The 26,082-nt window shown below is 47.9% G+C and overlaps 1 protein-coding gene across 5 annotated transcripts in view; it reads left to right on the forward strand.

Annotated features, from left to right (window-relative positions):
* Positions 1 to 26,082, forward strand: part of DNAH8 (dynein axonemal heavy chain 8) — a 216,457-nt gene that overhangs the window by 158,428 nt on the left and 31,947 nt on the right. For 4 of the 5 annotated variants that reach the window (XM_072139752.1, XM_072139756.1, XM_072139757.1 and 1 more), the window contains 7 exons: positions 1,663 to 1,818; positions 6,683 to 6,838; positions 10,975 to 11,157; positions 11,244 to 11,355; positions 15,669 to 15,921; positions 15,988 to 16,178; positions 24,807 to 24,928. In XM_072139752.1, coding sequence (XP_071995853.1) covers positions 1,663 to 1,818; positions 6,683 to 6,838; positions 10,975 to 11,157; positions 11,244 to 11,355; positions 15,669 to 15,921; positions 15,988 to 16,178; positions 24,807 to 24,928 — 1,173 coding nt within the window. The remainder of the gene's footprint in view (positions 1 to 1,662; positions 1,819 to 6,682; positions 6,839 to 10,974; positions 11,158 to 11,243; positions 11,356 to 15,668; positions 15,922 to 15,987; positions 16,179 to 24,806; positions 24,929 to 26,082) is intronic. The other variant, XM_072139754.1, reaches the window with a different exon arrangement.

Raw genomic sequence — 26,082 nt, forward strand, 5'->3', positions numbered from 1 at the left:
CAGTGTGATTACACAGCAGCTTCCTGCACAGTGTGATTACACAGCAGCTTCTTGCACAGTGTGATTACACAGCAGCCTCCTGCACAGTGTGATTGCACAGCAGCCTCCTGCACAGTGTGATTTCACAGCAGCCTCCTGCACAGTGTGATTACACAGCAGCCTTCATGGCACAGGTGATTACACAGCAGCCTCCTGGACAGTGTGATTACACAGCAGCCTTCATGGCACAGTGTGATTACAAAGCAGCCTCCTGCACAGTGTGATTACACAGCAGCCTCCTGGACAGTGTGATTACACAGCAGCCTTCATGGCACGGTGTGATTACACAGCAGCCTCCTGCACAGTGTGATTACGCAGCAGCATTCATGGCACAGGTGTTTACACAGCAGCCTCCTGCACAGTGTGATTGCACAGCAGCCTCCTGCACAGTGTGATTACACAGCATCCCCCTGCACAGTGTGATTGCACAGCAGCCTCCTGCACAGTGTGATTACACAGCAGCCTTCATGGCACAGGTGATTATACAGCAGCCTCCTGCACAGTGTGATTACACAGCAGCCTTCATGGCACATGTGATTACACAGCAGCCTCCTGCACAGTGTGATTACACAGCAGCCTCCTGCACAGTGTGATTACACAGCAGCCTCCTGGACAGTGTGATTACACAGCAGCCTTCATGGCACAGGTGATTACACAGCAGCCTCCTGCACAGTGTGATTACACAGCAGCCTCCTGCACAGTGTGATTACGCAGCAGCATTCATGGCACAGGTGTTTACACAGCAGCCTTCCGCACAGTGTGATTACACAGCAGCCTCCTGCACAGTGTGATTACACAGCAGCCTCCTGCACAGTGTGATTACACAGCAGCCCCCTGCACAGTGTGATTGCACAGCAGCCTCCTGCACAGTGTGATTACACAGCAGCCTTCATGGCACAGGTGATTACACAGCAGCCTCCTGCACAGTGTGATTACACAGCAGCCTTTATGGCACAGGTGATTACACAGCAGCCTCCTGCACAGTGTGATTACACAGCAGCCTCCTGGACAGTGTGATTACACAGCAGCCTTCATGGCACAGGTGATTACACAGCAGCCTCCTGCACAGTGTGATTACACAGCAGCCTCCTGCACAGTGTGATTACACAGCAGCCTTCATGGCACAGGTGATTACACAGCAGCCTCCTGCACAGTGTGATTACACAGCAGCCTCCTGCACAGTGTGATTACACAGCAGCCTCCTGCACAGTGTGATTACACAGCAGCCTCCTGCACAGTGTGATTACACAGCAGCCTTCATGGCACATGTGATTACACAGCAGCCTCCTGCACAGTGTGATTACACAGAAGCCTCCTGCACAGTGTGATTACACAGCAGCCTCCTGCACAGTGTGATTACACAGCAGCCTCCTGCACAGTGTGATTTCACAGCTGCCTCCTGCACAGTGTGATTACACAGCAGCCTCCCGCACAGTGTGATTACACAGCAGCTTCCTGCACAGTGTGATTACACAGCAGCCTTCATGGCACAGGTAGATTTTGGAATTACTGATTTAATTTTTATTCTGCACAAAACCTGGAATTCTCTCTTCTAAACCTGTAACATGAAGATATTGGACTTTACTCTTGTAGTGACAGTAATCCTGTCCCGTGTACTTGTAGATCAGTGAATGGATTCTTCATGGGTTACCAGGGGATGAATTTTCCATCCTAAATGGCCTAATCATTACTACGGCAGCCAGGTACCCTCTCCTCATTGACCCGCAGAATCAGGGGAAGATGTGGATAAAGAAGAAGGAGCAGCGCAATGATCTGCAGGTATCAGTCAACCCTCCTCATAGTCTCCACAGCTGTCCATGGCTTGTGCCGGGATGGAAGCTCAGGATGAATAGAGCTGAATCACCACTCAATCCAAGGACACAATATTATCCTCACCCTGGTACAAAGCCTTTACATGTGGAGCATTGTCACACGTGGCAGAGGATGTGCAGCTACAATACAGACTGCAAACAGATGCAACTGACACTGTATTACTAATATGTTCCATAGACTCACAGAAATATCTACAAGACAGGAGAAACATGCACCTGTTACTGCTTACTCAGAGTTTATGCCACATTTATTACTAACCTGCGCCACAACTCTTCAGCATGAACAAAGTGCACTCAAAAAGAAATGGTGAGCACTTCCCTAGCAGTGCAGGGGGCACCAGATTCATGAAGAAGCCCCCTGCACACTCCACAAGCAGCTGCACAGAGAGCACTGGTACTGATCAATGTGGCCACAGTATCAGCAGTGTCATGACGATTGTACCCCAGCAACACATAAGTGCAGATTTACTTACTGAGTCCTGAACGGAGCCGGGGCCAGAAGCTGCGGGTGTCGGCTATATACTATAGCCGACACCCGCCTCTAACACCCACGATCGGAGATTTTTTCGAAATCATGCTCAGTGTGTTACATTACACAGTGTAATACATCTGTATTACACTGTGTAAGGTGAAGAATAGCTTGAACAAGCGATCAGTGGATCACTTGTTCAAGCTTACCTGTAAAAGTGAAAAAAAAACTGTTCAAAACATTTAATAAAAACATTTTTTAATAAAAAAAATTAATTAAATAAAGTTAAAGTCCCCTAAACACAAACACTCCCTAAACACATGCAATAAAGTGAAAAAAACACAAAATCACCAAAAACCCCCCACATATTTGGTATTGCCGCGTCCGTAACAATCCGTACAATACCTCAGAAACATTATTGGACCCGCTCGGTGAACGCCGTAAAAACAAAACCCGAAATCTCTTCACAAAGATGTTCTTAAAAGTGATCAAAAAAGTTCTGTGCGCCAAAATGGTACCACTGAAAAGAACAACTCAACACGCAGAAAATAAGTCCTAAACCGGCTCTGCCAACCCAAAAAATATTAAAGTTACGTCTCTGAAAAGATGGCGATGCAAAAACAAATGAGATTTCCTCTATATTAGTTTTTATCCAGTAAAATTGTAAAAGTAAATGAAAAACGATATAAATGAGGTATCACTGTAACCGTAGTGATCTGTAGAATAAAGATAATATAGTATTTTTAGTGTACGACCCCCAAAATATACAAAAAGAAAGGAAACCAAAATTGACAATTTTCTTTTCACCCAAACATTCAAGAGTTAATAAAATCTCATCAATAAGCTACAGACCCACTAAAATGAAGTATTTGTAAAGTGCATCTCATGTCGCAAAAAATAAGCCCTTATATGTCACAATTGCCAAAAAAATAAAGATTGTATAGCCATTATAAAGTGACAATGCATAATCTGCTGTGATCGGCGCAGCTTCCCCCTCTATGCCCTGGCGTGTGCCCATACAGCAGTCACCACATATGGGGGATTGTTATGCTCGGGAGGGATTGGGGATCAAATTTTGTGGAGCGTTTTGGTATTTTATCCACTGAGAATTTGTACATTTTTTGAAAAACACTTTCATTTAGCCAAAAAAATGTTACTTTCAAAATTGTATCCGATTTAGTTTTAACCCCTGTAAACCAATTAAAGGGTTAACAAACTTCATAAAAGTTGTTTTACGTACGTTGAGGGGCGTAGTTTCTATAATGGGGCAATTTATGGGGTATTACTTTTATTTAGGTCTCTCAAAGTGATTTGAAACCTGAGCAGGTCCTTCAATAGCAGGATTTTGCGTTTTTTATGAAAATGTGAAAAATCGCACCTGACGATCAAAGCCCCAGAACCTCCTACAAACATGAGAGTATGCATAAAAAACCATGGAGGTATAAAGTAGACATTCGGTGAAGGTTAGTTATTACGGTTATTTTTTTGCGGTTATGACTATGTATGGAAAAAGTAGAACATTTTGAAGTTCGAAAATCGAGAATTTTTCCAAATTTTCACCAAATATCTGATTTTCTCATAAATAAATGCAAAACATACCACCAAAATTTTTCAACTAACATGAAGTACAATGGGGCAGATTTACTTACCTGGTCCATTCGCGATCCAGCGGCGCGTTCTCTGCACTGGATTCGGGTCCGGCCGGGATACATTAAGGTCGCTGCGCTGAAAAGCATCGGAATGCACTGGAGTTCACCGGCTCGGGCTGAGTGAAGGTAAGTGCAAGCTCCATGACAGATTTTTTTTTTAAAATGCAGCGGTTTTTCCGGATCCGTCGAGTTTTCGTTCGGCCACGCCCTCCGATTTCCATCACGTGCATGCCGGCGCCGATGCGGCACAATCCGATCGCGTGCGCCAAAATTCAAGGGCAATTCAGTGGAAATCGGCGCAAATCGGAAATATTCGGGTAACACCTCGGGAAACCGTGAATCGGGCCCTTAGTAAATGTCCCCCAATGTGTCACGAGAAAACAATTTTAAAATCATTTGGTTATGTTAAAGCGTTTCAAAGTTATAACCACTTATAGTGACGCAGGGCAGATTTGAAAAAATGGGCGCCACAATCCGATCGTGTGCGCCAAAATCCCGGAGCTATTCAGGAAAAATCGCTGCAAAATGGAAGTATTAACTCACGAAAAACTCTACAAAGTTTAACTCCCAATTTCTCCCCAGTATGAGGACCCCCATATGTGGTGGTGACTGCTGTATGTGGGGGGGGGGGCACGCCCGGGAATAGAACAGAAGGAGCCATTTAGAGCAGATCCGCAGTGTCACATTGTACAGGATATAAAATGTTTATTTTTTTTGTAATTTGGACATATGGGAGATTATTGTTTTTGTGTGTGAGGTCCACTTTTTAGGAACATCATTTACAAGGGGTTCAAAAGCGAATAATAGCGAATTTTATTAACTCTTTCCTGGTGGTAAAAAAAAAATTTTTCCCGGACTTTCACCGCACCATAAAAATAATATGTTCTCTTTATTCTTTGGGTCATCACGATTACGGCGATACCCTATTTATATGGCTTATATGGTTAACTTGTTTTGCAGAATATAGAACTGATTTTTGAAATTTTTTTTTGTTTTTGCATGACCAGGTAATAATGGGCAGAACATATTTAGTTTTTGTTTACATAGATGTTTTAGAGCTTATTTTTTGCAGGACAAACTGTACTTTTTCTTGGTATCATGTCGGGGTAAATTTTATATTTTGATCACTTTTATTTTCATAATTTTTTTGCGTTTTTTTTTACAGCGTTCACCATACGGGTTCAGTTACAATTTTATAAGTTGGGGGTTTTTTTTGGTGATTTTCACTTTATGTTTCATGTGATTATTTTTTTTGAGTTTTATTTTGTCCCAGGGTGGGACATGAACATGTGATCATTTGTAATATACTGCGTTACTAATGTATTGCAGTTTATTACATAGCCTATGCATTCAGCACTGCTGGCAGCCGTGGGGTCCTTCATCAGACTTCGGGCTGCCCTGGCAACGCAGTAATGCCCTATAGCCGCCTAGATATCTATAGGGTTAAACAGTCATGATTGCAATTGTTACTACGGCTGTTACTGCGGGATCCTGCGGTCATCGCCTGAGCCAGGGCAATCACCGTGACATAACTGTACATCAAAGTTTGGGGAGTGGGCACCATTCCTCTTTGGTGCTTTTTGTTCATGCTGCAGATTTGTTGTGCACAGTCAATAATAAAGGTGGCGCACGGTCAGTAATAAATGTGGCGCTCGGTCAGTAATAAATGTGGCGCTCGGTCAGTAATAAATGTGGTGTATGGTCAGTAATAACTGTTGCGCTCGGTCAGTAATAAATGTGGTGCACGGTCAGTTATAATATGGCGCTCGGGCAGTAATAAATGTGGCGCTCGGTCAGTAATAAGGGTGGCACTCGGTCAGTAATTAATGTGGAGCACGGTCAGTTATAAATATGGCGCTCGGGCAGTAATAAATGTGGCGCTCGGTCAGTAATAAATGTGGCACTCGGTCAGTAATAAATGTGGTGCACGGTCAGTTATAAATATGGCGCTTGGTCAGTAATAAATTTGGTGTACGGTCAGTAATAACTGGCGCTCGGTCAGTGATAAATGTGGTGATCGGTCAGTGATAAATGTGGCGCACGGTCAGTAATAAATGTGGCGCTCGGTCAGTAATATATGTGGCGCTCGGTCAGTAATAAATGTGGTGCAGGGTCAGTAATAAATGGTGTATGGTCAGTAATAAATGTGGCTCTTGGTCAGTAATAAATGTGGCACTTGGTCAGTAATAAATGTGGCACTTGGTCAGAAATAAATGTGGCACTCGGTCAGTAATAAATGTGGTGTACGGTCAGTAATAAGTGTGGCGCTCGGTCAGTAATAAATGTGGTGCTCTGTCAGTAATAACTGTGGGGCTCGGTCAGTAATAAATGTGGCGCTCGGTCAGTAATAAATGTGGCACTCGGTCAGTAATAAATGTGGCGCTCGGTCAGTTATAAATGTGGTGCACGGTCAGTAATAAATGTGGCGCTCGGTCAGTAATGAATGTGGCGCTCGGTCAGTAATAAATGAGGTGCATGGTCAGCAATAAATGTGGTGCTCGGTCAGTTATAAATGTGGTGCACGGTCAGTAATAAATGTGGCGCTCGGTCAGTAATGAATGTGGCGCTCGGTCAGTTATAAATGTGGCGCTCGGTCAGTAATAAGTGTGGCGCTCGGTCAGTAATAAGTGTGGCGCTCGGTCAGTTATAAATGTGGCGCAGTGTCAGCAGTAATTCTTGCGGCTTTGTTGCAGGTGACCTCTCTTCATCACACGTCTTTCCTGGCTCAGTTAGAGGAATGCCTGACATTAGGACGGCCGCTGCTCATAGAAGATATCGGAGAAGATCTGCATCCCTGCTTGGATAATGTTTTAGACAAAACCTTCTTAAAGTCTGGAGCTCCCCTGAAGGTTTGTGTGTGTTACATGTGCCGTCCTCTATTATACACGCGGGAGAGCGACTCCTCTAAATTAATTACATTTATTAAGGATTTTTATGGGGTGGAGTCTTTTTGTCGCAATGGGGGAGAACAAAGCAAACAATGGGGGGACGTAACAATGTGTCTCAGGTTCTATTGTTGCTCCAGATTTATCACGGTCATGATGAATCCTGGTGCAGGATAAGACTGTTCGTTCCTACTTTAGAACTACTTTTAGTTGGTGTAAACTGTGCTCCAGAATTTTGGGCGCACAGACATTCCTGTAAGCCACGCCGCTTTCTTGTGAGACCACGCCTATTTCCCCCAAGGCAAAGTCAGAAAACTGCCGAAAACCAGAAGCTAAATTTTATTTTGTGAACACTGTTTCCTATGCTCACCATGCCTGTGCCCGTGTGGCATGTATGTATGGGATCGGCTCACACCTCCATGGCAGGGGAGGAGCCTCTTGATGGTGGCCACGGTGAGCGCGGACTTCCTGAATCACCTGGGACCTGTAATTGATAATGTGATAATGCTGGTGCAAAGCTTTTACTTACAGATCTATAGATAATCCTATTGATTAGTTCTAATGACAACATGTCGTGTAGAACACGTGTGTCACAACATCTCATCTGCAATCACTTCATTCCACAATGAGATCAATAAAGGAACAACAGGAACATTGATCCCACGATTGGCTTGTGCTTCTCTTCATCTGCTGCTCTGGGGGCACCTCAAGGAGATCTGTGAGATTTATATATACAGTATATCCAACATGCCTGAAAGGGAATGTCAGGATCTTAGGACTGGGGTCATCAGTCAGGGGGGTCCTCAACAGAGGATATCACTCAGGGGGGTCCTCACATAGGATATCAGTCAGGGGGGACCTCACACAGGATATCAGTCAGGGAGGTCCTCGCAGAGGATATCAGTCGGGGGGACCTCACACAGGATATCAGTCAGGGGGGTCCTCACACAGGATATCAGTCATGGGGAACCTCACACAGGATATTAGTCAGGGGTACTCACACAGGATATCAGTCAGGGGGGTCCTCACACAGGATATCAGTCAGGGGGAACCTCACACAGCATATCAGTCAGGGGGGACCTCACACAGCATATCAGTCAGGGGGGACCTCACACAGCATATCAATCAGGGGGGACCTCACACAGGATATCAGTCAGGGGGGTCCTCACACAGGATATCAGTCAGGGGGGACCTCACACAGCATATCAGTAAGGGGGGACCTCACACAGCATATCAGTCAGGGGGGACCTCACACAGCATATCAGTCAGGGGGGTCCTCGCAGAGGATATCAGTCAGGGATTTCCCCGCAGAGGATATCAGTCAGGGATTTCCCCGCAGAGGATATCAGTCAGGCGTGTCTTCGCAGAGGATATCAGTCAGGCGTGTCTTCGCAGAGGATATCAGTCAGGCGTGTCCTCGCAGAGGATATCAGGGGGGACCTCGCAGAGGATATCAGTCAGGGGGGACCTCATCACACAGGATATCAGTCAGGGGGGACCTCACACAGGATATCAGTCAGGGGGGACCTCACACAGGATATCAGTCCGGGGGATCTCATCACACAGGATATCAGTCAGGGGGGTCCTCACACAGGAATACAGGGGTGTCCTCACAGAGAATATCAGTCAGGGGGGTCCTCACACAGGATATCAGTCAGGGGGGACCTCACACAGGACATCAGTCAGGGGGGTCCTGGCAGAAGATAATCAGTCAGGGGAGTCCTCGCAGAGGATATCAGTTAGGGGGGTCCTCGCAGAGGATATCAGTCAGGGGGGTCCTCGCAGAGGATATCAGTCAGGAAGGTCCTCGCAGAGGATGTCAGTCGGGGGTCCTCAAATGACAATATCTGTCAGGGGGGACTTTGCAGAGGATATCAGTCGGGGGGGACCTCACACAGCATATCAGTCAGGGGGAACCTCACACAGCATATCAGTCAGGGGGGTCCTCACAGAGGATATCAGTCAGGGATTTCCCCGTAGAGGATATCAGTCAGGGATTTCCCCGCAGAGGATATCAGTCAGGCGTGTCCTCGCAGAGGATATCAGTCAGGCGTGTCCTCGCAGAGGATATCAGGGGGGACCTCTCAGAGGATATCAGTCAGGGGGGACCTCATCACACAGGATATCAGTCAGGGGGGACCTCACACAGGATATCAGTCAGGGGGGACCTCACACAGGATATCAGTCAGGGGGATCTCATCACACAGGATATCAGTCAGGGGGGTCCTTGCACAGGATATCTGTCAGGGGGGTCCTTGCACAGGATATCAGTCAGGGGGGTCCTCACACAGGATATCAGTCAGGGGGGTCCTCACACAGGATATCAGTCAGGGGGGTTCTCACACAGGATATCAGTCAGGGGGGTCCTCACACAGGATATCAGGGGTGTCCTCACAGAGAATATCAGTCAGGGGGGTCCTCACACAGGCTATCAGTCAGGGGGGACCTCACACAGGACATCAGTCAGGGGGGTCCTGGCAGAGGATAATCAGTCAGGGGAGTCCTCGCACAGGATATCAGTCAGGGGGGTCCTTGCAGAGGATATCAGTCTGGGGGAACCTCACACAGGATATCAGTCAGGGGGGTCCTCGCAGAGTATATCAGTCAGGGGGGGTCCTCGCACAGGATATCAGTCAGGGGGGACCTCACACAGGACATCAGTCAGAGGGGTCCTCGCAGAGGATGTCAGTCAGGGGGGTCCTCGCAGAGGATATCAGTCAGGAAGGTCCTCGCAGAGGATGTTAGTCGGGGGTCCTCAAATGACAATATTTGTCAGGGGGGACTTCGCAGAGGATATCAGTCAGGGGGGTCCTCTCAGAGGATATCAGTCAGGGGGGACCTCACACAGGATATCAGTCAGGGGGGTCCTCACACAGGATATCAGTCAGGGGGGTCCTCACACAGGATATCAGGGGTGTCCTCACAGAGAATATCAGTCAGGTGGGTCCTCACACAGGATATCAGTCAGGGGGGACCTCACACAGGACATCAGTCAGGGGGGTCCTCGCAGAGGATATCAGTCAGGGGGGACCTCACACAGGATATCAGTCAGGGGGGTCCTGACACAGGATATCAGTCAGGGGGGTCCTCACACAGGATATCAGGGGTGTCCTCACAGAGAATATCAGTCAGGGGGGTCCTCACACAGGATATCAGTCAGGGGGGACCTCACACAGGACATCAGTCAGGGGGGTCCTCGCAGAGGATATCAGTCAGGGGTGTCCTCACAGAGGATATCAGTCAGGGGGGTCCTCACACAAGATATCAGTCAGGGGGGACCTCACACAGGACATTAGTCAGGGGGGTCCTGGCAGAGGATAATCAGTCAGGGGGGTCCTCCCACAGGATATCAGGGGTGTCCTCACAGAGAATATCAGTCAGGGGGGTCCTCACACAGGATATCAGTCAGGGGGGTCCTTGCAGAGGATATCAGTCAGGGAGGTCCTTGCAGAGGATATTAGTCAGGGGGGTCCTCGCAGAGGATATCAGTCAGGGGTGTCCTCACAGAGGATATCAGTCAGGGGGGTCCTCACACAAGATATCAGTCAGGGGGGACCTCACACAGGACATCAGTCAGGGGGGTCCTGGCAGAGGATAATCAGTCAGGGGGGTCCTCACACAGGATATCAGGGGTGTCCTCACAGAGAATATCAGTCAGGGGGGTCCTCACACAGGATATCAGTCAGGGGGGTCCTTGCAGAGGATATCAGTCAGGGAGGTCCTTGCAGAGGATATTAGTCAGGGGGGTCCTCGCAGAGGATATCAGTTAGGGGGGTCCTCGCAGAGGATATCAGTCAGGGGGGTCCTCGCACAGGATATCAGTCAGGGGTCCTCGCACAGGATATCAGTCAGGGGGGACTTTGCAGAGGATGTCAGTCAGGGGTCCTCACAGATGATATCAGTCAGGGGGTCCTCACAGATGATATCAGTCAGGGGGTCCTCACAGATGATATCAGTCAGGGGGTCCTCACAGATGATATCAGTCAGGGGGTCCTCACAGATGATATCAGTCAGGGTAGGCCTTTGCAGAGACACTCATATTGCTGTAATCCTCTGCTCTGCTTCAGTATCACTTATGTCGGAGCTTCCCCATCTTACAGGTGAGAGTAGAAGATAAAGAGGTGGAGGTGAAGGACTCGTTCAGACTCTACATGACCTCCAGGCTCCCAAATCCAGTCTTCCCTCCAGAAATAAATGCAAAAACCTCAGTAATTGACTTCACAGCGACCATGAAAGGGCTGGAGAAGCAGCTGCTGAGCAGAGTGGTCCTGACTGACCAGGAGGTGAGCGAGGATTATACTCTATAATGTAATGGCTTATCATATATACAGAGACGTATCACCTCGTCTGCTCTGTGACTCTTTCCCAGGACCTGGAATCAGAGAGAATAAAGTTGATGCAGGAGATTAATGTGAATCAATGTAAAATGAAGGACCTGCAGGATGGTCTCCTCCACCGGCTGAGCTCAGCTCCAGGTACAGGTGCAGGATATTACTACCACACGATTCAGGACCTATACGTTACCTGCTGAATCTGTGTGTAAACTTTCACTCACTCGCTTGTAGCTATGAAGATCTCTGCTCTCTGCATTAGAGTTTTTATTATCTTCATGCATGATAGGAAAACCTGCCAGGTGCCTTTACATGTGCAGCAGCTGTAACAGCCATGTGTACAGAATAAGCACCAAGACCCACCAGTACACACAGAATGGGCAGCGAGACCCACGTGTACAGACAGAATGGGCACCGAGACCCACGTGTACAGTTACAATGGGCACCGAGACCCACGTGTACAGACAGAATGGGCAGCGAGACCCACGTGTACAGATAGAATGGGCACCGAGACCCACGTGTACAGACACAATGGGCACCGAGACCCACGTGTACAGATAGAATGGGCACCGAGACCCACGTGTACAGACACAATGGGCACCGAGACCCACATGTACAGATAGAATGGGCACCGAGACCCACGTGTACAGATAGAATGGGCACCGAGACCCATGTGTACAGACAGAATGGGCACCGAGACCCACGTGTATATATAGAATGGGCAGCGAGACCCACGTGTACAGACAGAATGGGCACCGAGACCCACGTGTACAGACACAATGGGCACCGAGACCCACGTGTACAGATAGAATGGGCACCGAGACCCACGTGTACAGACACAATGGGCACCGAGACCCACGTGTACAGATAGAATGGGCACCGAGACCCACGTGTACAGATAGAATGGGCACCGAGACCCATGTGTACAGATCGAATGGGCACCGAGACCCACATGTACAGACACAACGGGCACCGAGACCCACGTGTACAGACACAACGGGCACCGAGACCCACGTGTACAGACAGAATGGGCACCGAGACCCACGTGTATAGACACAATGGGCACCGAGACCCACGTGTACAGACACAACGGGCACCGAGACCCACGTGTACAGACACAACGGGCACCGAGACCCACGTGTACAGACATAACGGGCAACGAGACCCACGTGTACAGACACAACGGGCACCGAGACCCACGTGTACAGATAGAACGGGCACCGAGATCCACGTGTACAGACAGAACGGGCAGCGAGATCCACGTGTACAGACAGAATGGGCAGCGAGACCCACGTGTACAGACAGAATGGGCAGCGAGACCCACGTGTACAGATAGAATGGGCAGCGAGACCCACGTGTACAGATAGAATGGGCAGCGAGACCCACGTGTACAGACAGAATGGGCACCGAGACCCACGTGTACAGACAGAATGGGCAGCGAGACCCACGTGTACAGACAGAATGGGCAGCGAGACCCACGTGTACAGACAGAATGGGCAGCGAGACCCACGTGTACAGATAGAATGGGCAGCGAGACCCACGTGTACAGATAGAACGGGCACCGAGATCCACGTGTACTGACAGAATGGGCAGCGAGATCCACGTGTTCAGACAGAATGGGCAGCGAGACCCATGTGTACAGACACAACGGGCACCGAGACCCACGTGTTCAGACAGAATGGGCAGCGAGACCCACGTGTACAGACACAACGGGCACCGAGATCCACGTGTACAGACAGAATGGGCAGCGAGATCCACGTGTACAGACAGAATGGGCAGCGAGACCCACGTGTACAGACAGAATGGGCAGCGAGATCCACGTGTACAGATAGAATGGGCAGCGAGACCCACGTGTACAGATAGAATGGGCACCGAGACCCACGTATACAGACAGAATGGGCAGCGAGACCCACGTGTTCAGACAGAATGGGCACTGAGACCCACATGTACAGACACAACGGGCACCGAGACCCACGTGTACAGACATAACGGGCACCGAGATCCACGTGTACAGACAGAATGGGCAGCGAGATCCACGTGTACAGACAGAATGGGCAGCGAGACCCACGTGTACAGACAGAATGGGCAGCGAGACCCACGTGTACAGATAGAAAGGGCAGCGAGACCCACGTGTACAGATAGAATGGGCACCGAGACCCACGTGTACAGACAGAATGGGCAGCGAGACCCACATGTACAGATAGAATGGGCAGCGAGACCCACGTGTACAGACACAACGGGCACCGAGACCCACGTGTACAGACAGAATGGGCAGCGAGACCCATGTGTACAGACAGAATGGGCAGCAAGACCCACGTGTACAGACAGAATGGGCAGCGAGACCCACGTGTACAGACAGAATGGGCAGCGAGACCCACGTGTACAGACAGAATGGGCAGCGAGACCCACGTGTACAGACAGAATGGGAAGCGAGACCCACGTGTACAGATAGAATGGGCAGCGAGACCCACGTGTACAGACAGAATGGGCACCAAGACTCACGTGTACAGACACAACGGGCACCGAGACCCACGTGTACAGACAGAATGGGCAGCGAGACCCATGTGTACAGACAGAATGGGCAGCGAGACCCACGTGTACAGACAGAATGGGCAGCGAGACCCACGTGTACAGACAGAATGGGCAGCGAGACCCACGTGTACAGACAGAATGGGCAGCGAGACCCACATGTACAGATAGAATGGGCAGCGAGACCCACGTGTACAGATAGAACGGGCACCGAGATCCACGTGTACAGACAGAATGGGCAGCGAGATCCACGTGTACAGACAGAATGGGCAGCGAGACCCATGTGTACAGACACAACGGGCACCGAGACCCACGTGTACAGACAGAATGGGCAGCGAGACCCACGTGTACAGACAGAATGGGCAGCGAGACCCACGTGTACAGACAGAATGGGCAGCGAGATCCACGTGTACAGACACAACGGGCACCGAGATCCACGTGTACAGACAGAATGGGCAGGGAGACCCAAGTGTACAGACATAACGGGCACCGAGACCCACGTGTACAGACACAACGGGCACCAAGACCCACGTGTACAGACATAACGGGCACCGAGATCCACGTGTACAGACAGAATGGGCAGCGAGATCCACGTGTACAGACAGAATGGGAAGCGAGACCCACGTGTACAGATAGAATGGGCACCGAGACCCACGTGTAAAGACAGAATGGGCAGCAAGACCGACGTGTACAGACAGAATGGGCACCGAGACCCACGTGTACAGACAGAATGGGCAGCGAGACCCACGTGTACAGACAGATTGGGCAGCGAGACCCACGTGTACAGACAGAATGGGCAGCGAGACCCACGTGTACAGACAGAATGGGAAGCGAGACCCACGTGTACAGATAGAATGGGCAGCGAGACCCACGTGTACAGACAGAATGGGCACCGAGACCCACGTGTACAGACAGAATGGGCACCGAGACCCACGTGTTCAGACAGAATGGGCAGCGAGACCCATGTGTACAGACACAACGGGCACCGAGATCCACGTGTACAGACATAACGGGCACCGAGATCCACGTGTACAGACACAATGGGCAGCGAGACCCATGTGTACAGACACAACGGGCACCGAGATCCACGTGTACAGACAGAATGGGCAGGGAGACCCACGTGTACAGACATAACGGGCACCGAGATCCACGTGTACAGACAGAATGGGCAGGGAGACCCACGTGTACAGACAGAATGGGCACTGAGACCCACGTGTACAGACATAACGGGCACCGAGATCCACGTGTACAGACAGAATGGGCAGGGAGACCCACGTGTACAGACATAACGGGCACCGAGATCCACGTGTACAGACAGAATGGGCAGGGAGACCCACGTGTACAGACAGAATGGGCACCGAGACCCACGTGTACAGACAGAATGGGCAGCGAGACCCACGTGTACAGACAGAATGGGCACTGAGACCCACGTGTACAGACAGAATTGGCACCGAGACCCACGTGTACAGACAGAATGGGCACCGAGACCCACGTGTACAGACACAACGGGCACCCTTAAGGCCATTTACAATGCCTTTTGCAGCCATTTGGGGGTGACTGCACCCCACCCTCCAGTACTCACAGAGGGGTTTACTATCTGGTAGCAGCTCTATACTTATTACAGAAGAACCTTTCAGACTAGGTGCCTAGTGGTACACATACGCGCTAAAGTGTCACATGTCCAAATGCTCAGCTCTGATTGGTCCTCACTAGCTGCATCGTCACATGTTCTCTAATCCAAGACCGACTAAGCTAAACTGAGTCTGCTCGGTCCTATGCAGTGGGGTTTATGATCCTAGTCTAAGGTAGGTCCTAAAGGTATGTGGTATCAGGTACATAGGAATTTAACTCTATCATCAGGATGACCCAAAACCTTGCCATGTGATTATTCCGGAGCAGAACCATTGCTGACACCTTGTATCACCTGTCCTCAGGGTCTCTGGTGGAAGATAAATCCCTGATGGAAGTTCTGAGGGTGATGAAGCAGACGATGAGTGAGGTCCATGAGAAGCTGCTGGCGGCTGCAGACACAGAGGAGAGGATGCGCCAGGTGTGTGAGGAATATCGCCCCGTGGCCACACGTGGCAGCCTCCTCTATGCCCTGAGCACAGACATGAGCACGTTCAGCCCCATGTACCACACATCCCTCTCACACTTCCTCCAGCTGTTTGATAGATCCATACACAGGTAAGTGGCTGCCCCTCCTCAGGTGAGTGACTACCCTGCGCCTGTGTAATCCTGTCCTTATTACAGATCAGAGAGGAGCACGCTCCTGCCCAGGAGAGTCCGGCACATCCTGGACTATATGACCTATGAAGTCTTCACATATTACTCCATGGGATTGTATGAGAGGCACAGGTTCCTGTTCACACTGCTCCTTGCGCTAAAAGTGGACCTTCAGCGTGGGGACATCAACCTCCAGCAATACAGGGCTCTTATCTGGGGTAAATGTACATATATATATACAGGAGACTCCCCTCATATACAGCACTGTCCATTATATGGGGGTCCTGCACTCCCCTCATATACAGTACTGTCCATTATATGGTGGTCCTGCACTCTCCTCATATACAGTACTGTCCATTATATGGGGGTCCTGCACTCTCCTCATATACAGTACTGTACATTATATGGTGGTCCTGCACTCCCCTCATATACAGTACTGTCCATTATATGGTGGTCCTGCACTCCCCTCATATACAGTACTGTCCATTATATGGTGCTCCTGCACTCTCCTCATATACAGTACTGTCCATTATATGGTGGTCCTGCACTCTCCTCATATACAGTACTGTCCATTATATGGTGGTCCTGCACTCCCCTCATATACAATACTGTCCATTATATGGTGGTCCTGCACTCTCCTCATATACAGTACTGTCCATTATATGGTGGTCCTGCACTCTCCTCATATACAGTACTGTCCATTATATGGTGGTCCTGCACTCCCCTCATATACAGTACTGTCCATTATATGGTGCTCCTGCACTCCCCTCATATACAGTACTGTCCATTATATGGTGGTCCTGCACTCCCCTCATATACAGTACTGTCCATTATATGGGGGTCCTGCACTCTCCTCATATACAGTACTGTCCATTATATGGGGGTCCTGCACTCCCCTCATATACAGTACTGTCCATTATATGGTGCTCCTGCACTCTCCTCATATACAGTACTGTCCATTATATGGGGGTCCTGCACTCCCCTCATATACAGTACTGTCCATTATATGGTGGTCCTGCACTCTCCTCATATACAGTACTGTCCATTATATGGTGGTCCTGCACTCTCCTCATATACAGTACTGTCCATTATATGGGGGTCCTGCACTCTCCTCATATACAGTACTGTCCATTATATGGGGGTCCTGCACTCCCCTCATATACAGTACTGTCCATTATATGGTGGTCCTGCACTCTCCTCATATACAGTACTGTACATTATATGGTGGTCCTGCACTCCCCTCATATACAGTACTGTCCATTATATGGTGGTCCTGCACTCCCCTCATATACAGTACTGTCCATTATATGGGGGTCCTGCACTCTCCTCATATACAGTACTGTCCATTATATGGGGGTCCTGCACTCCCCTCATATACAGTACTGTCCATTATATGGTGGTCCTGCACTCTCCTCATATACAGTACTGTCCATTATATGGGGGTCCTGCACTCCCCTCATATACAGTACTGTCCATTATATGGGGGTCCTGCACTCTCCTCATATACAGTACTGTCCATTATATGGTGGTCCTGCACTCCCCTCATATACAGTACTGTCCATTATATGGTGGTCCTGCACTCCTCTCATATACAGTACTGTCCATTATATGGTGGTCCTGCTCTCTCCTCATATACAGTACTGTCCATTATATGGTGGTCCTGCACTCTCCTCATATACAGTACTGTCCATTATATGGGGGTCCTGCACTCCCCTCATATACAGTACTGTCCATTATATGGGGGTCCTGCACTCTCCTCATATACAGTACTGTCCATTATATGGTGGTCCTGCACTCTCCTCATATACAGTACTGTCCATTATATGGGGGTCCTGCACTCTCCTCATATACAGTACTGTCCATTATATGGTGGTCCTGCACTCTCCTCATATACAGTACTGTCCATTATATGGTGGTCCTGCACTCTCCTCATATACAGTACTGTCCATTATATGGTGGTCCTGCACTCTCCTCATATACAGTACTGTCCATTATATGGGGGTCCTGCACTCCTCTCATATACAGTACTGTCCATTATATGGGGGTCCTGCACTCCCCTCATATACAGTACTGTACATTATATGGTGGTCCTGCACTCTCCTCATATACAGTACTGTCCATTATATGGTGGTCCTGCACTCTCCTCATATACAGTACTGTCCATTATATGGTGGTCCTGCACTCCCCTCATATACAGTACTGTCCATTATATGGGGGTCCTGCACTCCCCTCATATACAGTACTGTCCATTATATGGGGGTCCTGCACTCCCCTCATATACAGTACTGTCCATTATATGGGGGTCCTGCACTCCTCTCATATACAGTACTGTCCATTATATGGTGGTCCTGCACTCTCCTCATATACAGTACTGTCCATTATATGGGGGTCCTGCACTCTCCTCATATACAGTACTGTCCATTATATGGTGGTCCTGCACTCTCCTCATATACAGTACTGTCCATTATATGGTGGTCCTGCACTCCTCTCATATACAGTACTGTCCATTATATGGGGGTCCTGCACTCCCCTCATATACAGTACTGTCCATTATATGGGGGTCCTGCACTCCTCTCATATACAGTACTGTCCATTATATGGGGGTCCTGCACTCCTCTCATATACAGTACTGTCCATTATATGGTGGTCCTGCACTCTCCTCATATACAGTACTGTCCATTATATGGGGGTCCTGCACTCTCCTCATATACAGTACTGTCCATTATATGGTGGTCCTGCACTCCCCTCATATACAGTACTGTCCATTATATGGTGCTCCTGCACTCCTCTCATATACAGTACTGTCCATTATATGGGGGTCCTGCACTCCCCTCATATACAGTACTGTACATTATATGGTGGTCCTGCACTCCCCTCATATACAGTACTGTCCATTATATGGTGGTCCTGCACTCTCCTCATATACAGTACTGTCCATTATATGGTGGTCCTGCACTCTCCTCATATACAGTACTGTCCATTATATGGGGGTCCTGCACTCCTCTCATATACAGTACTGTCCATTATATGGTGGTCCTGCACTCCCCTCATATACAGTACTGTCCATTATATGGTGGTCCTGCACTCCTCTCATATACAGTACTGTCCATTATATGGGGGTCCTGCACTCTCCTCACATACAGTACTGTCCATTATATGGTGGTCCTGCACTCCCCTCATATACAGTACTGTCCATTATATGGGGGTCCTGCACTCTCCTCATATACAGTACTGTCCATTATATGGGGGTCCTGCACTCCTCTCATATACAGTACTGTCCATTATATGGTGGTCCTGCACTCCCCTCATATACAGTACTGTCCATTATATGGGGGTCCTGCACTCTCCTCATATACAGTACTGTCCATTATATGGGGGTCCTGCACTCCCCTCATATACAGTACTGTCCATTATATGGGGGTCCTGCACTCCCCTCATATACAGTACTGTCCATTATATGGGGGTCCTGCACTCTCCTCATATACAGTACTGTCCATTATATGGTGGTCCTGCACTCTCCTCATATACAGTACTGTCCATTATATGGTGGTCCTGCACTCTCCTCATATACAGTACTGTCCATTATATGGTGGTCCTGCACTCCCCTCATATACAGTACTGTCCATTATATGGGGGTCCTGCACTCCTCTCATATACAGTACTGTCCATTATATGGTGGTCCTGCACTCCCCTCATATACAGTACTGTCCATTATATGGTGGTCCTGCACTCCCCTCATATACAGTACTGTCCATTATATGGGGGTCCTGCACTCCTCTCATATACAGTACTGTCCATTATATGGGGGTCCTGCACTCTCCTCATATACAGTACTGTCCATTATATGGGGGTCCTGCACTCTCCTCATATACAGTACTGTCCATTATATGGGGGTCCTGCACTCTCCTCATATACAGTACTGTCCATTATATGGGGGTCCTGCACTCTCCTCATATACAGTACTGTCCATTATATGGTGGTCCTGCACTCTCCTCATATACAGTACTGTCCATTATATGGTGGTCCTGCACTCCCCTCATATACAGTACTGTCCATTATATGGGGGTCCTGCACTCCCCTCATATACAGTACTGTACATTATATGGTGGTCCTGCACTCTCCTCATATACAGTACTGTCCATTATATGGTGGTCCTGCACTCCCCTCATATACAGTACTGTCCATTATATGGTGGTCCTGCACTCCTCTCATATACAGTACTGTCCATTATATGGGGGTCCTGCACTCCCCTCATATACGGTACTGTACATTATATGGTGGTCCTGCACTCCTCTCATATACAGTACTGTCCATTATATGGGGGTCCTGCACTCCCCTCATATACAGTACTGTCCATTATATGGTGGTCCTGCACTCTCCTCATATACAGTACTGTCCATTATATGGTGGTCCTGCACTCCCCTCATATACAGTACTGTCCATTATATGGTGGTCCTGCACTCCCCTCATATACAGTACTGTCCATTATATGGTGGTCCTGCACTCTCCTCATATACAGTACTGTCCATTATATGGTGGTCCTGCACTCCCCTCATATACAGTACTGTCCATTATATGGGGGTCCTGCACTCCCCTCATATACAGTACTGTCCATTATATGGTGGTCCTGCACTCTCCTCATATACAGTACTGTCCATTATATGGTGGTCCTGCACTCCCCTCATATACAGTACTGTCCATTATATGGGGGTCCTGCACTCCTCTCATATACAGTACTGTCCATTATATGGTGGTCCTGCACTCTCCTCATATACAGTACTGTCCATTATATGGGGGTCCTGCACTCTCCTCATATACAGTACTGTCCATTATATGGTGGTCCTGCACTCCTCTCATATACAGTACTGTCCATTATATGGGGGTCCTGCACTCTCCTCATATACAGTACTGTCCATTATATGGTGGTCCTGCACTCTCCTCATATACAGTACTGTCCATTATATGGTGGTCCTGCACTCCTCTCATATACAGTACTGTCCATTATATGGGGGTCCTGCACTCTCCTCATATACAGTACTGTCCATTATATGAGGGTCCTGCACTCCTCTCATATACAGTACTGTCCATTATATGGGGGTCCTGCACTCCTCTCATATACAGTTCTGTCCATTATATGGGGGTCCTGCACTCCCCTCATATACAGTACTGTCCATTATATGGTGGTCCTGCACTCCCCTCATATACAGTACTGTCCATTATATGGTGGTCCTGCACTCCTCTCATATACAGTACTGTCCATTATATGGGGGTCCTGCACTCCCCTCATATACAGTACTGTCCATTATATGGGGGTCCTGCACTCCTCTCATATACAGTACTGTCCATTATATGGTGGTCCTGCACTCCCCTCATATACAGTACTGTCCATTATATGGGGGTCCTGCACTCCTCTCATATACAGTACTGTCCATTATATGGGGGTCCTGCACTCCTCTCATATACAGTACTGTCCATTATATGGGGGTCCTGCACTCTCCTCATATACAGTACTGTCCATTATATGGGGGTCCTGCACTCTCCTCATATACAGTACTGTCCATTATATGGTGGTCCTGCACTCTCCTCATATACAGTACTGTCCATTATATGGGGGTCCTGCACTCCTCTCATATACAGTACTGTCCATTATATGGTGGTCCTGCACTCTCCTCATACAGTACTGTCCATTATATGGGGGTCCTGCACTCCCCTCATATACAGTACTGTCCATTATATGGTGGTCCTGCACTCTCCTCATATACAGTACTGTCCATTATATGGTGGTCCTGCACTCCCCTCATATACAGTACTGTCCATTATATGGTGGTCCTGCACTCTCCTCATATACAGTACTGTCCATTATATGGTGGTCCTGCACTCTCCTCATATACAGTACTGTCCATTATATGGGGGTCCTGCACTCCCCTCATATACAGTACTGTCCATTATATGGGGGTCCTGCACTCCCCTCATATACAGTACTGTCCATTATATGGTGGTCCTGCACTCTCCTCATATACAGTACTGTCCATTATATGGTGGTCCTGCACTCTCCTCATATACAGTACTGTCCATTATATGGGGGTCCTGCACTCTCCTCATATACAGTACTGTCCATTATATGGTGGTCCTGCACTCTCCTCATATACAGTACTGTCCATTATATGGTGGTCCTGCACTCCCCTCATATACAGTACTGTCCATTATATGGTGGTCCTGCACTCCCCTCATATACAGTACTGTCCATTATATGGTGGTCCTGCACTCTCCTCATATACAGTACTGTCCATTATATGGTGGTCCTGCACTCTCCTCATATACAGTACTGTCCATTATATGGTGGTCCTGCACTCTCCTCATATACAGTACTGTCCATTATATGGTGGTCCTGCACTCTCCTCATATACAGTACTGTCCATTATATGGGGGTCCTGCACTCTCCTCATATACAGTACTGTCCATTATATGGGGGTCCTGCACTCTCCTCATATACAGTACTGTCCATTATATGGTGGTCCTGCACTCCCCTCATATACAGTACTGTACATTATATGGTGCTCCTGCACTCTCCTCATATACAGTACTGTCCATTATATGGTGGTCCTGCACTCTCCTCATATACAGTACTGTCCATTATATGGGGGTCCTGCACTCTCCTCATATACAGTACTGTCCATTATATGGGGGTCCTGCACTCTCCTCATATACAGTACTGTCCATTATATGGTGGTCCTGCACTCCCCTCATATACAGTACTGTACATTATATGGTGCTCCTGCACTCTCCTCATATACAGTACTGTCCATTATATGGTGGTCCTGCACTCTCCTCATATACAGTACTGTCCATTATATGGGGGTCCTGCACTCTCCTCATATACAGTACTGTCCATTATATGGTGGTCCTGCACTCTCCTCATATACAGTACTGTCCATTATATGGTGGTCCTGCACTCTCCTCATATACAGTACTGTCCATTATATGGGGGTCCTGCACTCCCCTCATATACAGTACTGTCCATTATATGGGGGTCCTGCACTCCCCTCATATACAGTACTGTCCATTATATGGTGGTCCTGCACTCTCCTCATATACAGTACTGTCCATTATATGGTGGTCCTGCACTCTCCTCATATACAGTACTGTCCATTATATGGGGGTCCTGCACTCTCCTCATATACAGTACTGTACATTATATGGTGGTCCTGCACTCTCCTCATATACAGTACTGTCCATTATATGGTGGTCCTGCACTCCCCTTATATACAGTACTGTCCATTATATGGGGGTCCTGCACTCTCCTCATATACAGTACTGTCCATTATATGGTGGTCCTGCACTCCTCTCATATACAGTACTGTCCATTATATGGGGGTCCTGCACTCCCCTCATATACAGTACTGTCCATTATATGGGGGTCCTGCACTCCTCTCATATACAGTACTGTCCATTATATGGGGGTCCTGCACTCCTCTCATATACAGTACTGTCCATTATATGGGGGTCCTGCACTCCTCTCATATACAGTACTGTCCATTATATGGTGGTCCTGCACTCCCCTCATATACAGTACTGTCCATTATATGGTGGTCCTGCACTCCCCTCATATACAGTACTGTACATTATATGGTGGTCCTGCACTCCCCTCATATACAGTACTGTCCATTATATGGGGGTCCTGCACTCCTCTCATATACAGTACTGTCCATTATATGGGGGTCCTGCACTCCTCTCATATACAGTACTGTCCATTATATGGTGGTCCTGCACTCCTCTCATATACAGTACTGTCCATTATATGGGGGTCCTGCACTCCCCTCATATACAGTACTGTCCATTATATGGGGGTCCTGCACTCCTCTCATATACAGTACTGTCCATTATATGGGGGTCCTGCACTCCTCTCATATACAGTACTGTCCATTATATGGGGGTCCTGCACTCCTCTCATATACAGTACTGTCCATTATATGGGGGTCCTGCACTCCTCTCATATACAGTACTGTCCATTATATGGTGGTCCTGCACTCCCCTCATATACAGTACTGTCCATTATATGGTGGTCCTGCACTCCCCTCATATACAGTACTGTCCATTATATGGGGGTCCTGCACTCTCCTCATATACAGTACTGTCCATTATATGGGGGTCCTGCACTCTCCTCATATACAGTACTGTCCATTATATGGGGGTCCTGCACTCTCCTCATATACAGTACTGTCCATTATATGGGGGTCCTGCACTCCCCTCATATACAGTACTGTCCATTATATGGTGGTCCTGCACTCTCCTCATATACAGTACTGTCCATTATATGGGGGTCCTGCACTCTCCTCATATACAGTACTGTCCATTATATGGGGGTCCTGCACTCTCCTCATATACAGTACTGTCCATTATATGGGGGTCCTGCACTCCCCTCATATACAGTACTGTCCATTATATGGTGGTCCTGCACTCTCCTCATATACAGTACTGTCCATTATATGGGGGTCCTGCACTCTCCTCATATACAGTACTGTCCATTATATGGGGGTCCTGCACTCCCCTCATATACAGTACTGTCCATTATATGGTGGTCCTGCACTCTCCTCATATACAGTACTGTCCATTATATGGGGGTCCTGCACTCTCCTCATATACAGTACTGTCCATTATATGGGGGTCCTGCACTCCTCTCATATACAGTACTGTCCATTATATGGTGGTCCTGCACTCCCCTCATATACAGTACTGTCCATTATATGGTGGTCCTGCACTCTCCTCATATACAGTACTGCTCTCGCCCGTCTCCTCTTATCTCTGTAGATTTGCTCATTGGTTTCTTGTTGTGATTTGCTTTGTAGGTGGAGCGGCTCTTGACCTGAATGATTGTCCACCAAAGCCTTACAAGTGGATTCTTGACATGACCTGGCTGAATCTGGTAGCATTAAGTAAATTGTCGCAGTTTTCAGAGATTATGACTCAGGTATAACACAAATCCTCAATATGTGGTGTAATAATGTCATAAATCCTCAATATATGGTGTAATAATATCATAAATCCTCAATATATGGTGTAATAATATCATAAATCCTCAATATATGGTGTAATAATGTCATAAATCATCAATATATGGTGTAATAATGTCATAAATCCTCAATATATGGTGTAATAATGTCATAAATCATCAATATATGGTGTAATAATGTCATAAATCATCAATATATGGTGTAATAATGTCATAAATCCTCAATATATGGTGTAATAATGTCATAAATCATCAATATATGGTGTAATAATGTCATAAATCCTCAATATATGGTGTAATAATGTCATAAATCATCAATATATGGTGTAATAATGTCATAAATCCTCAATATATGGTGTAATAATGTCATAAATCATCAATATATGGTGTAATAATATCATAAATCCTCAATATATGGTGAAATAATGTCATAAATCATCAATATATGGTGTAATAATGTCATAAATCCTCAATATATGGTGTAATAATGTCATAGACCCTCCTGTGAAGGGAAGTCATCATGACCGCTCCCTAAACATTCTCCACCCTTACCCCTCAGTACCCAAACTACAACAAGAACCCTCCTAGGTCCCCCGCTGCTCTGTCACAGAGGGTCCCATATGAGATCCCCCAGTCTCCCCATCATCCGAGCTCCATATCCAGACACGTTCCTATAACACCTCCAGCAGTGTTTACCTACGTATTACCACATCGTATCCTAGAGAAGATAACAATTAGTGGACCCAAAGCTCAAGAGATACATAAGATTCCTTCATCATGTACAGTGGGTGTACAGCGGGTAATATAGTTCCCTATGGAGGTAATGAAGGGATTGGGGGCCCAGTGTCAGGATGCCCCTCTGTTATGTGAACACTCCATTACCCCAGGACTGTCAGGGCATGGAAAAGGTGCAGGTCCTGTGCTATCGCACAATCTCTGTCCCTGCCTACTGCCCACACCGCGCTAAACCTTCAACTGACAACCGGATGACAGTCCCTACTCTGGGTACGTGAACAGAACTGGGCAGTCAAAACCCAGAGGGAAGTGATGTTAAAAAGGCCCAGGCAAAGGTCAGAAAACACAGCAAAAAGCACAATAAGAATGTAGAACGA

Source organism: Engystomops pustulosus, chromosome 3 (genome assembly GCF_040894005.1).
Source record: "Engystomops pustulosus chromosome 3, aEngPut4.maternal, whole genome shotgun sequence".
In the NCBI taxonomy this organism is placed as follows: domain Eukaryota; kingdom Metazoa; phylum Chordata; class Amphibia; order Anura; family Leptodactylidae; genus Engystomops; species Engystomops pustulosus.